Source organism: Macrobrachium rosenbergii, chromosome 50, assembly GCF_040412425.1.
Source record: "Macrobrachium rosenbergii isolate ZJJX-2024 chromosome 50, ASM4041242v1, whole genome shotgun sequence".
Classification (NCBI taxonomy): Eukaryota; Metazoa; Arthropoda; class Malacostraca; order Decapoda; family Palaemonidae; genus Macrobrachium; species Macrobrachium rosenbergii.
In genome coordinates, this window is record NC_089790.1 from 26829208 (window position 1) to 26849153 (window position 19946).

The 19946-nt window shown below is 35.2% G+C and overlaps 1 protein-coding gene across 1 annotated transcript in view; it reads right to left on the reverse strand.

Annotated features, from left to right (window-relative positions):
* Window positions 1-19946, reverse strand: part of LOC136832887 (glycine receptor subunit alpha-4-like) — a 159717-nt gene that overhangs the window by 9425 nt on the left and 130346 nt on the right. Inside the window, exons 5-8 of the mRNA XM_067094545.1 lie at window positions 14942-15009; window positions 13453-13676; window positions 10879-10961; window positions 3792-3926 (exon numbers count right to left, since the gene is read on the reverse strand). Of these exons, the coding sequence (XP_066950646.1) occupies window positions 3792-3926; window positions 10879-10961; window positions 13453-13676; window positions 14942-15009 (510 nt within the window). The remainder of the gene's footprint in view (window positions 1-3791; window positions 3927-10878; window positions 10962-13452; window positions 13677-14941; window positions 15010-19946) is intronic.

A 19946-nucleotide genomic window follows, 5' to 3' on the forward strand; every position in this document is an offset into this window, starting at 1 on the left:
TCTCTCTATATATATATATATATATATATATATATATATATATATATATATATATATATATAGAGAGAGAGAGAGAGAGAGAGAGAGAGAGAGAGAGAGAGAGAGAGAGAACGTAGTTGCAAGCTTGGTACGCCTGAACAGAAATGAAAAGCACTTTGCTGAAATGTGTTCTGAAAATGGCTTCTTTGTTGAGGAAACGTGGCTTCAAAACTAAGAGATTCACAAGGAAATTTGGAAAAGAGGAAAATGTGAAGAAAGCAGTTTGCTTAAGTTTGCATTTTTGCACGGTAAATGGATGTAACGGCAAGAAGAGTGTATCTGGACGTGTATGAGGCCAATGCCTGGTTGAAGCAAATGTGAAAAAATAAGGCATCTTGAACTGGAGAGGAAAAATTCAGAAACTGTTACGGATGTAATAAGGGCGAGTGAGTTTGACGGGGAAGACACGAGAGTGGCACACAGCGAGAGGGACCATGAAAAATGAACTATATTCAAATATAACGAAAGAATGAAGTGAGGGAGAATAAGGAGGATGAATGATAAAAAAAGTGAGATCCAACGAAATATCTAGTTGAATTTTGATCAAGAGCTTTAAGGAAAAAAGTTGTATATAAATAAAGGAAGAAATGCTGTCTGAAGCGAATGCTATCTTGTATCTATGATGTTTTAAATCTGAATGAAGTGAGAGCAGAAAATGGTAATATAAATCTGATAGTGCTTGTGGAAGTGACTGTTACTGATGTACGGAGGCCAATTAAAATGCTGAAATATGAAAAGTAACTAGAAGTTGATGGAGTTACAAGTGAGAACCTTGTGTATGGTGAGTTAACTAGTGATGAAAGTGTACTCGAGCAGCTGACCAGGGTGTGTAAGGTATTTTTGAATGTGGGAATGATTACAAAAGAATGGGCAAGCAAATAACTGCTCCTTTGTATAAAAATAAAGGAAGTATAGGTAAAAATAAAAACCCTAGGGATAAATGGCTACGTACAATACATGGGAGAGTGTATGGCAGTGGAAAACTTCGGACAAGAAAAATAGATATGGGAGTTTGTTGAAAAATAAGTACATAAGTTTCAAAGGGGAAAAAATTTATGTGGCGTCACTAGCGGATCCAAGAGGGGGGGCCAAGTGGGCACGTGCCCACACATGAAAAATAATGACAAAATAATAATACTGAAGATTTAGATAATAATACCATAAATGAGAAACATAAAAATGGGAAAAAAATAAAAAATCTATCATAGAATATTATTTATATATATATATATATATATATATATATATATATATATATATATATGTGTGTGTGTGTGTGTGTGTGTGTGTGTGTGTGTGTGTGTAATATGAAAATTGGTGGCCCCCAACATGAAATTTTTCTGGATCCACTAGTGTGTGACGTATATGCTGTGCAGAAGGCTAGAATGTTAGAACAATACACTTAATAACACTGCACTGTTAAAGGTGTAAGAAGTATAAAGTAATTTTTTGAGTGATTAGTTCTTACGAAAAAAAGTGAAGTGCATGTTAGGATATGTATATGAGGAATTTAACACCTTTATAAAGTGATGAGAGTAATCCGGGAAACGACAAGAGATTCAAGTGCAAATACAGGATAGCACAACAGGCAATATTAGAGTGAACGATGCTTGAAGATGACACAATTTGGTGAGTGAAGAGAAGCTACAGACACTGGTAAAAAGTCTGAAAGTGTTTGCAAGCACAGGAAGTTGAAAGTGAATGTTAGCAAAAGTTATGAGGGCGGCTGGAAACATGGAAGATGGAGCAATGAATGTTATGGATGGTAGTAAAATATTTTGCAATGAGAGAAATTACAGCAAAATGGAAGTAAATTATTGTGAATTACAGAATAAGAAAGTTGGGAAGGGAGCTGGGACTTTGCAAAAATTTTGGAAGTTCAGCGAGTCTGCCTAGGAAAGGGTAAGTTGGGTCCCCCATTCTGTATGGAATTAAAGAGTGGATGCTTAATGTGAATTAAAAAGAATAATGTAGAAACTCAAGATGAACGTCAGTGAGGAATACGTGGAGTAAGGAAGAATGGAGACGTTAGGAAGGTAGAGATACAATTAGGATGAAACTGGAAAAATAGTACAGAATAGGCTAAAAATACTCGTTCGAGAATTTTGAGGACATTGGTCATGTAGAGGATATTTATGCTGGTGGAAAGGAGTAGAGTAAAATCCAAAGTTCTTCATCCAGATGGACAGAAGTTTTAGATTGATCAGATGTAAAATCCAGGAAGTGCAACAGTGCATGCAATATAGAGGTTAGTCGTGCAGTGTGTATATAAGGGGTGGCTGACGCTCTGGTACAGAACCCTTTTTATAAGTGCATCAAGCTACTCAATAGAAGTTTTTTTAACAAAAGGGTTTATCGGCAATTTTTGTGCTGCTGTTTTGTTTTTCTAAAAAGTCATTAATATTATGTGATGATTTGATTTTATGAAATTCCAGCTGTTAAAACCAAGCACTGGGGAACTTTCAGCCATTCAGCGCCTAAGACAGTAAAATGAGAGAGTTGAATAGTGGGACAGCAATATAGATACAAAAAATTAAGAAGATGAAGTACAAGGATCTAATGATGAACTAGGAGAAAACCCCCTGCCACACAAAGAAGTAATAGTTAGAAAGGTTGGACAGCAAGACTGAATAAAGGAAGCAGGAACGGAGGTACAATAAAAGGGTGAAAAGTGGGTGCTGCTAGGGGCCGAGGGGACGCTGCAAACATCCTTTAGTAATGCCCACAGCGCACCACGTGAGGTCCACTGACAGCACTCGACCCTCTCCAGGGCATGCCATGCGATACACACACACACACACACACACATATATATATATATATATATATATATATATATATATATATATATATATATATATATATATATATATATATATATATATATATATATATATATATATATATATATATATATATATATATATATATATACATACACACACACACACGAACTACGGAGTTTATAGTTATAAACAAAAGGAGTATTTCACCAGAAGCACTTAAAACTGACATTTTTGCAACAGCTGGTATTCCCTTTGGAGCGAGGCATTTCCTCTTTGTAGCAAAATATTTGGCATCACATTTTTGGTATAATTTCTTCTTCTCATTTCGTAAATTCAGCGAGCTCTTTTATAACGACATTCAATTAACGGTAAAAGTTTTAATCTGTTTCGCTTCAGTCGTAATGCGCAACCCAGATATATGTACATATATCTGCATTCATTTTGCGCAAAAACAGCTACGTAAAATGTGCTATTGTGGTCAAAACCATAGGAGTTATAGAATGCTGACATTAGAATAAATGCTTTCTCTCTCTGGGGCTTAACGTAAACAATAAGTCATTATAAAATGATGGTTGGTATTCATATTTTAAATATTTCAATTGAATTTGAATTCTTAGTGTATATTTTAGATATCATCATTATCTTAAAACTCGGGTGTACGCTGATGTTTTATGAAACAAACATTACATGCTCATCTATTCATACGTAGTTTTTCATGAACGCAATATTTCATTCTGTAAGTCATAAGTCATTATATTTCAATATGGAAAATATTCACTCACTCAGGCTCGAATTATGGAATTTGGACAAAAAATGAACAAATATGTGTTTTTCTTTTCCAATCCCCTTCCTCGCTCTCTCTCTCTCTCTCTCTCTCTCTCTCTCTCTCTCTCTCTCTCTCTCTCTCTCTCTCTCACACATACACAAACACACGCACACACACAAACACGCACATGACAAACTTACCTATGTGGAATGAGAGAGAGCAGCTTCCTGCTAAGATGTCCTTCATCTCGAACTGCGGAAGCTTCAGTCTTTTGTAGATTTTGATCGGATCATCTTTGTACCAGACGAGCTCCAACTCACGGGTCGTCTTGACGACTGTGAAGTAAAGTAAGGAACTGGAAGGTTTATTTTAATTAAAATGCACACAGAACACAAAATTGAATATATACATACATATATATGACTATTTATCACATCACCGTGATTCATATACAATCAGAAAGCTACAAACGTCCTTTAATATCAATTCACTCTACCTCGGAAGTAATATATTTTCATATATGTTACCGAAGGGAATTTTAGTTGATAATAAGTCCACCGTCCGTGAAGGTCAGACCAGCGACGGACGAGGAATCAGGACTACAGTGACACACTAACCAGTCGGCCACAAGAGGCCGACTGGTTAGTGTGTCACTGTAGTCCTGATTCCTCGTCCGTCGCTGGTTCGACCTCACGGGACGGTGGACTTATTATCAACTAAAAATTCCCCTTCGGTAACATATATGAAAATATATTACTTCCGAGGTAGAGTGAATTGGATGTTAAAGGACGTTTGTAGCTTTCTGATAATACATATATATGTGTATGTATGTATGTATACATCAATTTCTGACTCACCACGGGACCGAACCCCAGTCTCTCTGAAGTCCTAAGTATACCCTAGTTTAACCAGACCACTTGAGCTGATTAACAGCTCTCCCAGGGCTGGCCCGAAGGATTAGATTTATTTTACGTGGCTAAGAACCAATTGGTTACCTAGCAACGGGACCTACAGCTTATTGTGGAATCCGAACTACATTATAGCGAGAAATGAATTTCTATCACCAGAAATAAATTCCTCTTATTCTTCATTGGCCGGTAGGAGATTCGAACTCGCGGCCAGCAGAGTGCTAGCTGAGAATGGAACCCACTCTCCCAACGAGGAACTACCCCAGTCTTTTGAGTGAGAGTGCATTAGCAATTAGGACAGAACGTCATGAAAGGCCTTAATCTCCTGCCTGGGAAAAACCTCAGGTACACAGTACTTAGGTTCCAACTCCTTTTATGACCTTTGTGTCCGAACTGCTAATGCCCTGGACTCTCACTCGAAAGACTGGGGTTCGGTCCCGTGGTGAGTCAGAAATTCATTTCTGTGAAACAAGTTTCCATGTTCATTGCCATATATACACATATGCATACTGTAAACACACATATATATATATATATATATATATATATATATATATATATATATATATATATATATATATATATATATATATATATATATATACAGTATGTATATATATATATATATATATATATATATATATATATATATATATATATATATATATACACACACACATATATATATCCTGTATATGTATGTATGTATGAGTGAAACCTATGTGAATGTCATGACAGTTAAATTGAAATCTGCTCTTTCAACCCATTCTGGTTATGGTAATGGAGCCTTAAGTGGAACTGAAGAGTAAATGCGTCACCAAACTATGAATAACATTTGTGCTGGTGAAGTGGAAAATGTGTGAGCACCTTTAATGCTATAAAAAGCAAGGCTTTCAGCAACAAAATTTTACGAAGCTTCAATCGGCGCTATTTTGGGGACAGAGTAATTATTGGGGGATGTAGTAATCTTATCCTCACACAAAAAGGGAAGTCAAAGAACGCGAAATTACAAAAGCAGGATCGTAGCTGGATACTATGTTGACACGGCTGCTGAGTGACTGAATAGGATGAGTTAAGTCTATTTATCGGGAGATTATCCATAGAGTAAATGAGAGGAATAACTGACCTCTCGTATTTCGAAAAGTTGAAGAACGAGATAGTAAACGTACATATCATTTAGTGGGAATAAAAATGAGAACGGATTTAGCAAAACTGACTGCAAAATGATGAAGAATAGAGCAGTTTTAGTCAAAGAGGAATGTTTATGGAACGATTGTCTATACTCAACTAGCAGAGTTTAAACTTACTATTACAGTAGAATCCGTATGGTGTGTTCATAGTGATGAAAAGGAACATAAGTTTGGCAAGGATGCACCATGGAATGCATTCAATTTGTATAAATGGAACACATCAAACTTGTGTTCGTATAAACAAACCAAAAATCAACTGGATGGTGATGAAAGGCATCTCATGGTCGAAGTGCAGTGCTTATCTTACTGATTAGAAAAGGCAAGGAAAAAAATATAGCAGCTTTTATTTTGTGTAAGTAAAAAAAAGTAGAATAAATGGCAGAATTTTTCATGTTAGCAGATGATTTGTTGATGATGAGGATAGGAAAAACTGTGGAATTTGGTATGTGAGTATTAAATCTTCCCTAGAAATTTAACAATATAATGACAGATGAATCATCATCTCGTTAAAGGAAAGGAATGATGCAGATAACAGCCAATCAGCTGAAGAGGGGAACCAAAACCAAAGCGGGGACGCAGGAATATTGCATAAGGTGTTTGACCCTGGATCATAAAAGGAAACAGACTTTGAAGTTTCTCGAGTAATGTTGCGACAGTTCATTCTATATGCATTGAATTTTAAAGAAACACCACTGGAACATGTTTTCTTGAACTCCACTCTCGCTCCCTTTCTCACAATTTGTACTTCTTTTTTTTTTATTTTCGGGATCTCTTCATCTTGTTGTTCAACTCTTTCTTTCTCTGTCTCCTCACTGTCTTAAGCGCTGAATGGCTGAAAGAACACCAGTGCTTGGCTTTACAGCATAAATTTCACAAATCATTTATTAATTTTTTGGATACAGAATACAAGTCATGGTTGATTCGGTGATTAGAAAACTTGATAAAAGAAAAACAAAAGTTAAATGTACTACAAAAAGTCATATACATCAAATACATAGGAGTCCTTACTGAAATTCACTAGTGACAACTACAGCATCGGAGGAAAATATTTAAAATATTCGCATTTTTCTGTAGAGAAAGGAGACGGCGGAAACTCAGATTTTTTTTAGACAAAGAAAAATAAAGTGATTGAACGTTACGGAGCTCAAAGAAGCCTTCTATGGTTTTCCTTTTTTTTTTTTTTTTTACGGCGTCGCTAAAAAGTTTTTCAGGTCTTCAAATCTTTCTTTTCACTCATGATGCCGTCACTGCTACACTTTCCAGCAGAGAACTGATTCACCTTTCATCTTACATTATTCGTAAGTTTCACTAGTAGGGGCTTATATCAGTATCAACTTACTGTCTTTAACTTTGGTAAATTTCTCTTATAACAAATATTTTCAATGATTTCACATCTTTCTCTATATTTCTTTTAAATCATCAGTAAACGCCAACAATTTCTTAATTTATTTACCCTCTCGTCTCTCGTCTCACAAACTTAGAGGGGTATCTTTGAGGCCTTTCATACCTACAGCTTCATTCCACTCGGGAACAAAAGAAGCGTTTATGAATAAACACGATTTATTCTCAAGTTTGGACTTTCCTTTCCACAACTGAAACGCCAAATTGTCCGGGAGGTATATGATGCTCATAATACATCTCGGCATTCGCAATACCGTTTTAATTTTCTCAGATTCTAGTGAAAGTTTGCCCATGGCATGATGGCCCAGCTGTGGCACACAAACTTTTCCCCTTACTCACAAAGAACTCAAGAAACCTCAAGTTACCGTCGCATATCAACAGAGCAAAGTTCTGTTTGAATCTCATTTCCTCACCCGAATCTTTCCGGATGAAATGATGAAGCGATGTACAACATAACTCCCACCCACCCTCTCTCTCTCTCTCTCTCTCTCTCTCTCTCTCTCTCTCTCTCTCTCTCTCTCTCACGGGTGAATTAGTTCATCAAAATATATGTTGTGAGCGGTTGTCTTCATGCAAAATACACACACAAAAAGACATACGTACACCACAAATACACGCGCGCGCGCGCGTGTACACACACGTGTATATATATGTAATTTATATGTATACATATATACATACATACATACATACATACATACATACACATATATATATACTGTATATATAAACACAATACAATGCTCATGACAACATTCACACTTGAACTACTGAAACATGGCTGAAAGCCAGTGCAGGAAACTTCCACAACGTTGGCTACTTCATATGCCTACATAAAAGGGTCAAACCCCCTACAGCTATTATGCCTTTCGCTTGTATCTCCCAAGCACTCGCTTTCTGAATGCTGAGGGCCTTTTTTTCAAATACCTGGTTTGCACCTATCCAGCACTTTGTTGAGTCTCCTCTCTTCCTGCCTCCTTATATTTCCAAACTGTGCAAGCTTTTCACCAATCTATCGTCTGTCTTTATTCTGTCTTTCCACATGACCATCTCAAAACACTCTGGTCCATTCTTTCACCTAAGCTAACCCCTTTACACCTTCGTATCTGCACATTTCTCACTCTTTCAATTCGTCTTATGCTACATAAACTACACACACGAGAAGCTTAAGAGTTCAAGAATTAACCAAACAAAATGCTAAAGAAAATTATGTCTAATCTGGGGACCTGAATCCTTGATCTTCTAATCTCTACAGCTTCAAACCTTTTTTCATTCGCATTCAGCAACTGTATTCACTTCAGAGAAGGAGAGTCGTCACAACAGTTTATATATATACACATTCCATCCTTGGCTTCAGCAAAAAATACCCTTTCAATCTGTAGAAAACTTCCTGGAACCTTCCTTGTTTCAAACATTCTGTGCATCACCGCTTCTCTCATCTTACCATCAACTGATATATCTACCTTTAAATATCGATTAAGCAAACACTTTTATTCGTCAACAAACCATACTGACAATCGTTGACCATCTTGGTTTCTTTTCTCCCCTCATGACCCTCCTTTTGCTAATATTTAATCTAAGTTTTTTTCCACTTACAAGCAGTTGCAAATTCGTTCTCTCTCTCTCTCTCTCTCTCTCTCTCTCTCTCTCTCTCTCTCTCTCTCTCTCTCTCTCTCTCTCTATATATATATATATATATATATATATATATATATATATATATATATATATATATATATATGTGTGTGTGTGTGTGTGTGTGTGTATGCGTGTGTGTATAAATACAAACACATATATATATATATACATATGCTATATATATATATCTATATCTATATATATATATATATATATATATATATATATATATATATATATATATATATATATATATATATATATATATATGTATATATATAAATATATATATATATCATTGGCAGGTAATGGGATTCAGAGATTAATGAACCAGGATACCCAGATGTAATCAGCATTTATAATGCTTCCCATCCGGAATGCCATCATTAATTAGGCGCGGTGATCATAACCATTCTCAATAGCTTTAACCCTCTTCGCCAATTATGGTTCATTATTTCCAGAAAATTAGTTTCGACAGAACTTTCGAGTACGAATAAATGCATATTTCCGTGAAAAACTCTCATTAATTAGTGAAATACTTTTTTCCCGAAAAAACAGACAGTATGTGACTTCCTACGGAACGAAACGGTGAATCAGTTCAGTGGTAAAAATTCTGAGTTTCTTTAAGAACATTTTAAGAAAAAGAAGGATATAGCGACAGAAAGTTCAAGAATGGACTCATGTTTGCAGAGGAAGGAACGCCATCTGAAGTCTGAAATACTGACCTGCTTTCACGGACAAGTCCAAATAAGAAAATTACCTATTTTCTGTGGCTTGAATGTACCTAGATATGGTCAGGTTTTTTTAACAGCTGCTTAAAAGTAATAAATGAATTGATTTTGCTAACATTGTACCATTGATATCATCATGTAACGTGTGACATCCGCCCCTTACGTCAGCACCTTACATTCTCACTCAGAACCGCTGTCATTAAGCCATTTCGAGGTTGAAAGCGGCTGTTGCTCATTATCCTGTAAAGAGCTTTAACTGCGTAACTCTAGCCAAGAGAGTTGTTGCTACTCACGTTTGTTCGTAACCTTAGCACAAGTCTTTTGATATATGTAACCATCTCCAGGCTTGCTTCTGTTCTAAGAAGAGGAAGAAACATTTTTTTTTCAACTGCAACTGTAAGTTGCTACTCCTCTAATCTTCCTGAGGTTATTCTTTAACAGGAGTGCAATTCAATCTCTTATATGAATCGCAGACAGTCGTGAGACGATCCCTGCTGTAAAGCTACTCTTCTGTATTGCTGCGACGCCAAATTACATAGCTAATCGGTAAATCCTGTTGAACCAGACAAACGGAGTATTGAAAGTAGGCATAGTACTGCATAATTAGCTACTTTTTTGCAGGCACTCGTTATGACTCTTTCCAAGAGGGTTTGAGTAGCAAAGGTATACACCGCACCGTGATTTACCATGTAATTAGCACAATCTAGATACTAGTGTGATTTAGTAGCTTCTGTGACGCTGGAAAATGATTTTGCATAGCAAGTGTTAGACTGGCTTGCTATAGTTAGCATACTTTATTTACGTTCGATGGGTATTCTTTTTTTTTTACATTCATAACGCATTACTGACGCATGGAAAACATCCCGTATGTATCAGACTAAAGATGTGTTCTTCAAATAAACCGCAATTGTTCTGATGTTCTGTTTAAGTTATTTTGCTATATATGAAAAACGACTTTCGACATTAGTAATTTCCCCTGAAAGTAATTTCGGAAATAACGTTCAAATAAGTATATTGTCTAAACTTATTTTCTCCAGGATAATCATTTCCATTCAAAGTAAACGTAATTCAACAAACAAGATCGTACTGCGCCAGCTCATAGCGATTCTGAACCCCACAACTGATTATTCATGCCAACCTTGTACTGTGGCTTAATCAGTTAATTGAATCTAACTAATTTACCTCCTGATGCTGAGGAGAATAAGTAAAGCCCTTCACTGCTGACAAATGTTTCCCTCAAAATAGGGTCGCACTTTCGAAAACAAGTCATACTTCCCTTCAACCTTGACGTACACCTTCCATATTGGTTCAAAACAACATTCTCAGTACATTTAGTAAAATACATATTAATTTATAGAACACATTTACACATGCACACACACTTATATCATTTAGAAATCGGTTGATGAAAATACTTACAACTGGCAACTTGTATGTAGCACGTCTGATGATCAAGGGGAAAGCTCGAAAGATCCATCATGCAGGAGAAAGTTAATTTTAACCTGAGGAAGAGAAATACGAAATCATTTGCTTATATTCCTTTTCGCTGGAGAGAGAGAGAGAGAGAGAGAGAGAGAGAGAGAGAGAGAGAGAGAGAGAGAGAGAGAGAGAGAGAGATTTGTTGTAATAGCTTACATGAACATCTCATGACAGGCAACAATTGGTGGATAAAAAAAGAAAATGTTATGAGGTTTAATGCATTGCTTGATGCGCTATTTAAAGGTATAGATTCTTTATGCATCCAGCCTCAGCGTCCAATAACCTGCTGCCGAATATTAAAATTTATTCATTTAATTTGATGAGATTTTCTAAAAAAAAATAATAATTAATGGATTAAGGAGAGGGTGATCCTCAATTTAGTACTGACTTTAAACATCTATATTTGGATTCAAGAAAGTATTTCAAAAATTATCATTGAAGTCATAAGATCTTCATAAAATCAGTGCAGTGCAGTTAAATGATGTCGAAAGATCAGACTTATTTTATATTTCGAACCCAGTTGTTACTAATAGTTCGTACACGGAAATGTTATTGGGCAAGCTGTTTTCCTTAATTATGACGTAAATAATTTTTCATGATTTTTCCTTCATTAATGCATCACTATTTTTTATGATATACTGCTTTAATAAGATCATGTTTCAGTGAACAATCTGATTCATATTGCTGATTATGTTTTTCCTGAAGACGATCTTCGCTTACCCGGAAGCAATAATGTGATCCCATAAAACATTATTTAAAAATCTCCTTCTCTCTCTCTATCTGTTCTTTTTGAGAAATGGATGTATAAAGATATGGTTTTATATACGGAATATATGCAAACCATAAATGCATGACAGCTAATAAAAAGTACGTTAAAATAAGTATTGATTAGGTGACGAAACAACAGGGTTTCAAACTAAGTAATATGGCCACTGAAACCCTTTTAGATCCGATTTTTAGAAGCTGGAAACTTTAGCACCAGAGAATGTGTATTATCTCCCACACTGACCTGCAATACAGTTGTTAATGGCCATTCTAGCGAGTTTTAACATAATGCTTCTGGTTACTCCATGTCTTGGAATTTTGCTCTCAAAGTCTAGCTATGCATATGATCTAACTCTCGTTGGAGTTATTTGCGCAACCTTTATGCAAAATGAGGTGGTTCAGAGATCTAGATTTGACAAGAAGTTCGCGTAATCATTCAGTCTTACTTTTGAAGTCGAGAAAAACTAGAACTATTGATTAACCAGCCTCGAATCCTACGGGTCTATCTCTCCTGGCAACTCATGTTGAAATATGGACCTTTTACTTGGATGCCAGACGTGTCTGGGAATCTTCAGGATAAAATTGTTTTAAGCAGTTATTGCTCTCTTCCGAAGAATTAGTAGTATGGTTTAGACCATCCATTATCGGTAGACCTTCCTCTTGACCTTCTTCAACAAACTTCTTCAAGAAACTTAATATCTCTTCTGCCTGTGCCTCTAGAGTTAGCGCTTGTTGCTCATTTTGCAAATGAGTCAGGAAGATATACAACTACCCAACTAATAAAACTTTTGTTTTCTTCTACCGCATGACTTCTTTTTGATTTGTTTTTGTTTCAACGCTTGTCACTTGGCCCTGAATCTTCCTTTTTATATACTGACATTTTGTTCAGTGGAGGCTTGCTTAAAGTAAGTCAGTGTCATTTTTGGGTTATTCCCTTTGAACATTATGAATAACGATGATAAAAACTCTGATTTGCAGATAATTCTTCCCGGTATGCCAAATGAGGCACTTAACACTTCTGAGTATATTGGAATGAAGAAAGGAATTTAGAATTTCGGCCAAAAGCCAAGCACTGGGAACTATGAGGTCATTCAGTATTCAGCGCTGAAACGGAAATTGACAATTAATAGGTTTGAAAATAACAGGAGGAAAACTTCGCAGTGGTACTCTGAAACAATTGTTAGGCGAGCGTGGATACCAAGATGAAAAAATGAGAATAAGAATGGTTGCAGCTAGGGACCAAAGGAACGCTGCAAAGAACTTAAGTAATGCCTACAGTGCACCGCGAGAGGTGCACTGACGGCACTAACCCCTACAGGGACTTCTAAGTATATGGACTTCCTTTGTTTCCAATTTGAGGAAGGAAATTTGGCACTGAAGACTTTTTGAGATGGGTGGTGGAGGTTTATATTGATAACTGATACACAAGCAAGCATACATTCATTCATGTATACTTACATGCACAGAAATACATTCATCATATATATATATATATATATACATATGTGTGCGTGTATGTGTGTATGTATGTGTATATATATATATATATATATATATATATATATATATGTGTGTGTGTGTGTGTGCGTGTGTGTATACATACATATATATATATATATATATATATATATATATATATATATATATATATATATATATATATATATATATATATATATATATATATATAATGTGTGTGTGCGTGTGACATAGGAATCACAAGCACCACTTGGGTACGTCTCTCCTCACCTCAAAATGTAGAGAATGGTGCCATCCGGATGAATCCTCAACATAACGTTGGGAACGGTGACATACTGGAAATCCGATTCCTTGGCGTTGGGAAAGTAGACCTCGGGTTTCCAAAGCATTTTCACCAGGATGGGGTCACTCAGGTCTAAGGGCCTCGTTAGAGTGTTGTTCAAAAAGCGAAATTCTAGCCATCGCTGGCGAAGGTAGAGGTCAACTGTGTAGTCCTGTAATTAAAAGATACAGAGAATGGTAAGTAAAATGGAGATATTGTTATGAAACTGACTAATACAGGGTTTTTGTTACCTGACTAGTGATAAAAGGAAGGTTAAACAACCCAGCTGGAGGAACTAGGCGTTTTCCTTATTTCCTCGTTTCACGAACTTCAGTCATGATTTCAATTCTTCCTAATCCCGGGAAAAATCACTTTCCTGCTACGTACGTTTCACACCACGCATGAAGCTTAAAATTCGGATAATTAGCTCCATCTGTTCTTGACAGGAAAAGGAATCGAGGGCAAATTACTTAGAAAACTCTATCTTTCTTCAGTTATTGATATCACGAAGATTTATTACACTGCTTCTAATGAAGTTTGTGACTTTGGTATTTTCTTTACGTCCGTCTGTCATTCCAGTTATGTTCATAATCAGAATCGTTTGAAGCCCTTATTAGCCTTAAGTTTTTAAATGGCTTCATCTCTTATGTAGAAACTGCGACGCACTTTATGTAGTTATTTTTTTTCACTAATCATTTAATGTGCGAACTTTCTCTCGTTAACAAAGGGGGTCGGCGGTAAACCCGTTCTGTTTTAATAGTTCCTGGTTTTATTTACATATACTATGAATATATATATATATATATATATATATATATATATATATATATATATATATATATATATAGATAGATAGATAGATATATGTATATATATACTGTATATATATAATAATGTAAATAAAACCATGAACCATGAAAACAGAACAACAAAAGTTGTTCGTCACATAGTTTTTTCTGAGTCACGTGGCCCAAGTGTGATTTGGGATTCTGATAAGTTTTAAGCATCTAACTCGCGTTTTGTTTGTTTGCCCAAACTGTTGATATAAATGTACATCAGGACATAATATAAGTAACATAGGCCGTTCGTGCTTTCTATTTCTTTCACTATTCAGACGGAAAATGTTTAGATAACCGATAATTCCTGATTCTGCAGCGTACGTTAAATAGTTATTTATAGTCTTTCTACAATGAAACAGTTAATAATGAAAAAAATATCTTATTTTAATCCCCTTTTTATCAAGAGTATTTATCAAGTTTGAAAGTCTTCATTAACGTATAACGCACGTAGGAGACATCAAAATCTAAATTCAATTTCGAAGCAAAGAAACTTTTAAACTAACATATAAATGTTCTGAATGTAATGAAAATGCCTTTAAATAAACGATAATCATAAGAACTAATTTCTACCATGAAAAGGAGACAGCTAAAGACTTACCATGTGAATGGGGTTGATAGAACCAAAACTTCTCAGGTACATCTCGATGAACACCTGAGTAGGAATACCTGAACGAACGAAATGAAAGATGAGTAAAAAAAAAAAATTATTAATTCCTAAGTTAAAAAACGGAAGATAACCATGATTTCAAGCATTTTTAAAAACAGAACTATTATCTTTGCATGTTCTTTACTACTGATAAGTGGGTCTTCCTATAGTTAAATACTGAAAAAAATTACCAAATAATATATTTAATTTAAAATAATGGCGATCTGAGTAAACTTTCCAGAAAGCAATTTAAAGACTTCCGGCAATAATGGACTGGTTATCAACTAGACTAAAGAAAACCTCCCTTTTTTCTCCAGATTTTGCAAACATTAAGTTTGTCTCTCAATAGTTAAGCTGTAAAAGTTACAAAAGGACTTAATGCACCTCTGACGTGGTTTACCTAACGAAGAGTGCCTTGAGTATCTTTTCTAGCAGCAAATTAGAGACCGTAAGTGTAGTTTGGAAGTCCCTCTTCACTAGGTCGCAATTAACTGAAAGCTTCAGAGAAGAGTCAATTATGTTACTTGTGTAAACTCCGTATGAAAGAACCGAGGCAGCACAATTATTTCCGCCATCGAGAACGGACGGATAGTTCGTTTGACTTCGCGAGATAGAAACAAAGAACGAGAGTCCCAGATAGAAAGAATATAGAATTTAGGCCAAAGGCCAAGCGCTGGTGTTATGAGGTCATTCAGCGCTGAAACGGAAATTGACGGTAAAAAGGTCTGAAGGGTGTAATAGGAGGGAAACCTAGCAGTTCCGTTATGAATCAATTATTAGGAGAGAGAGGAAAGTAAGATGAAAGAAAGAGAATATGAACGGAGGTACAGTGAAAGGGATGAAAAGGGTTGCAGCTAGGGGTCGAAGGAACGCTACAAAGTACCTTAATGCCTACAGTGCACCGCATGAGTTGCACTGACGGCACTACCCTCCTACGGGATAGAGACCCAAATACCCTAGTTCATTATTCCTGCGTGAATAAAGTATAAAATTACAGAATATTTCATCACCTAAAGCGATGTACAGCATCCAAGTTTAAAGAGGAACTAAAACCGTTCGTGCTGAAATGTTGCAGAGCTGTGTGGGGCTTTTTGTAAATGAGTACAAAAATAGATGTTTCTCCACTGATGGATGGCCATGTCCCAGCGGTAAAACCCAGCGGCGATAATTAAAAACCAATTTCCTAACTTTTATCGAATTACTTTGCGACTCACACTGATTACGTTTTTGAAATGTCCCCTTGAAACAACGTCTATTTTATGACAGTTCGAGAACTTTTCGCACAAATGTACACACAGACAGACACACACGCAGACACTCACACATACACACATTATATATATATATATACAGTATATATATATATATATATATATATATATATATATATATATATATATATATATATACATTTTTTATGTATATATATATATATTATATATGAATGTATTAAATACAGTAGTAGAGTAGTTGCTTTTCAGCAACATAGGTTTATTTTATTTTGCTAAATAGTTTTTGTTGGCACATAATGTATGCGGCAAGGCATAAAAATTGAGAAGAAAGGAGTAATTTGGTGTCTTTTTTTCTTAAAGACATTGCATTTCGTTAGAATCATTTACAGCGACAGAAACAAGCTGCTTTGTATTGCTCCATATGGATTTGACCGCGCACTGGTAATAATAATAATAATAATAATAATAATAATAATAATAATAATAATAATAATAATAATAATAATAATAATTATGTCATTCAGTATCCCCAGTATATGGATGTACCTCACTGCTTATGTTTTTGGCAACGGGGAATAAAGTCTTAGGCCAGACCTTGTTTAATAACATTCCTACAGAAAGTTAGATAAAAATACGATTTTTTGTAGCTTTCTACAGCAGTTTCAGCAATATACTGAAAGCTTAAAGAAACTGTGATGGTGGTCATGTCCAACAGGGAGATAGACAGTCAATTATGAGAAATTTTAAAGACGACTCCTGTTGGAATTAACAGGTTTATTTAGCCGTTGGCTTTCTTATGGTAATTGTGGAAGTACGGAACGTAAGCCCACAGCCGATTTAAACAAATAATTGCAGAAACAAGTAATAATAATTGAATTGTATTGAATATAGAATTTAGGCCAAAGGCCAAGTACTGGGACCTATGAGGTCATTCAGCGCTAAAACGGAAATCGAAAGTAAAAGGTTTAAATGTGTAACAGGAGGAAAACCTCGCAGTTATACGATGAATCAATTGTTAGGAGAGGGTGGAAAGTAAGATGGAAGAAAGAGAAAATGGAAGGAGGTACAGTAAAAGGAACGAAACGGGTTGCTGCTAGCGTCCGAAGGCACACTGCAAAGAACCTTACGTAATGCCTACAGTGCACCGCATGAGGCACTACCCCCCCCTACGGGAAGTATTAGTAATTGGGGTGGGGGTAAATATTTTAACTGCTAACGGGTTTCTGATACTTATTTTCCAAACCTCTCTGCCTAATTCTCTTTGCAGAATTGGGTAGTTTAGACAGAGTAGCAAAACAAGGGTGGTCATTTTCATAACAAGGCTTGGATTAGCCGAGTCATTTTTGCCTCACTTGGCAATGCTTGGCACAACAACATGAAGCAACAACCAACGCCCCTTTAGATCTTGCACTCAAAAGTATAGATCTCAGTTGCCACTTCGATTGTGATTTGTCACTTGCACACGTAATCAGTATTGAAAATTCATCTTGTTTCTTATGAACTGATGTTTAGTTAAAGCTTTGAATCCAAGTGCCAGTTAACTTGTTACTCATAAAAGTCTCCGTATTAAGGTATATTAATGTGAGCTTCAATGTTATGCTGTATGTTAACATTCACGAATAGAGTTGAAACCCTTTTCAGGAATGTCAGTTTTCCCATAATTAAGTCAACTTCACTTTCATAAAACCTTCACGGTACTGATTGAAGTGAATTAATACAGTTCAGTAATCTCTGAGTATGCATATATCAATGATAATTCCTGTTGGGAATTCGCTGAGGAGAATTATTGCTCCTTACTCAAAGTTTTATTTCCTCCCTGAATTACATTTTTCATACTAACGAATTTATTAGTTCGTATACAAAATTTGTTGTAATATCCCCTTCGTCATCGTCCCCTTCCCCTTTTGTGATTTTTCCTCTCTTTTTTTATTTTTTTGGTTCATTTTTGTCTCTTCCCCCTATCCTCCTCCATCATCGGTAAATATTCATAAGTACCATTTTTTGTAAGTGGGATCCCTTATTCCCATCTATTGACAAGTTATTATGCAGTAAAATGCTTTTTAAACCTTTAGTTTTTACTCCTTTCCCATTCTTAGCTCATTCTCTCTTCCTTGATTTTTTATTGAATTCCTGGAAGATCTACAAATCACTGCTTTTAGCTTCTTGAAGATTAACGCTTTGAATTTTTTCCTCTCCTTTTTCCTTGAATTACCGGATGTCGACCGTCCATCTGTTCTCTTTTAGATATCTTGTTCTTTAGATTAACAGACTGATCTCAAGGATGACTGCTCCTAAGGGTGAGACTTTTGTTTGTTTTGTCAATCCCTGAAAGAATTGTTAGTCAAAATTGTGTGATTTGTCGTTCGTGAGGCGTACCTTGGACATGTTGTTTGTAATTGTATTTTATCCAATTATAGCTGCATTTGTATATTCGCAAGCTGAAGTTCAGTATATGATTAAAGTTAAGGATTTGGAATACTAAAAACTCTTGCCTAATCTAAGTTACTGTGTTATAATAATAATAATAATAATAATAATAATAATAATAATAATAATAATATGATGATGATGATGATGATGATTAATTACCTTAAGGTTATTTCTCAGTCATGAACGCCTAACATGACATGTTAGTGTTTGAGCGCGGTTGGAAATTTGTTTGTTGAAGTGAAGTGCGTTGGATTGACACACCTTGAAGTAAATCAAAGTGCTAAGAATGATTCATTTTCAAGTACACATTACTACAGTTCTGGAGCATTATAACACGTGGCCATGACACTGAATAGGAGAAGAATCTCTGTGTGGACCCTATCAGTCTACCACCCCCCCCTTCTCTCTGCATTTCTCGCATAATGATGACTCTGATGTTAGCTTAAACATCAAGGGACCGGTACCTTTCTCACCTGACTGGGGCCATCTATTTTAATGCCGTGTCTATAAAGGGATTTGGCCCATTTCCCTGACACTTCTCCAGAACTTCGTCGTCCAAAGAGAACTGTGGCTAAACTTTTAAATCCTGGGGTTTTACGCCTGCCACTCTTTAGGAAAGAGTACGTCAGCATGACAGCTGAAGTCCTTGCTATATTTTCTTGAGGAAATAGTTTGACACTTGTTTTTTTATTTCGATAATTATTATGAGATCTAGTATGCTATTTACACATTATTTATACATCAAACTAATATATATATATATATATATATATATATATATATATATATATATATATATATATTTCTATATATATATATATATATATATATATATATATATATATATATATATATTTCTATATATATATATATATATATATATATATATATATATATATATATATATTATATTTCTATATACATATATATATATAAATATAATATATATATATATATATATATATATATATATATATATATATATATATATATATATATATATATATATACATGTATAATTACAAAAGATGTACGAAGGGATCGCTGATCTAACTCTCATTTACAAAAATAGTGTGAATATCGAATCCAATAAAAAGAGGTGGAAATTGATGAGAATGACTGTTTGTGTAATATATGTAATAAGGAAGAGTTTTAGAAAGGGAGAGACATCTGCAGGTACGTAATAGAGATGGTAAAAAAGTTATGGTAGGTCAAAGGACTGGCCAGAGTGTTTTGAGATGATCTGGTCATGCGTAAAGAATGGAGGATAATTGGTTAGCGAATACAGTGCATAT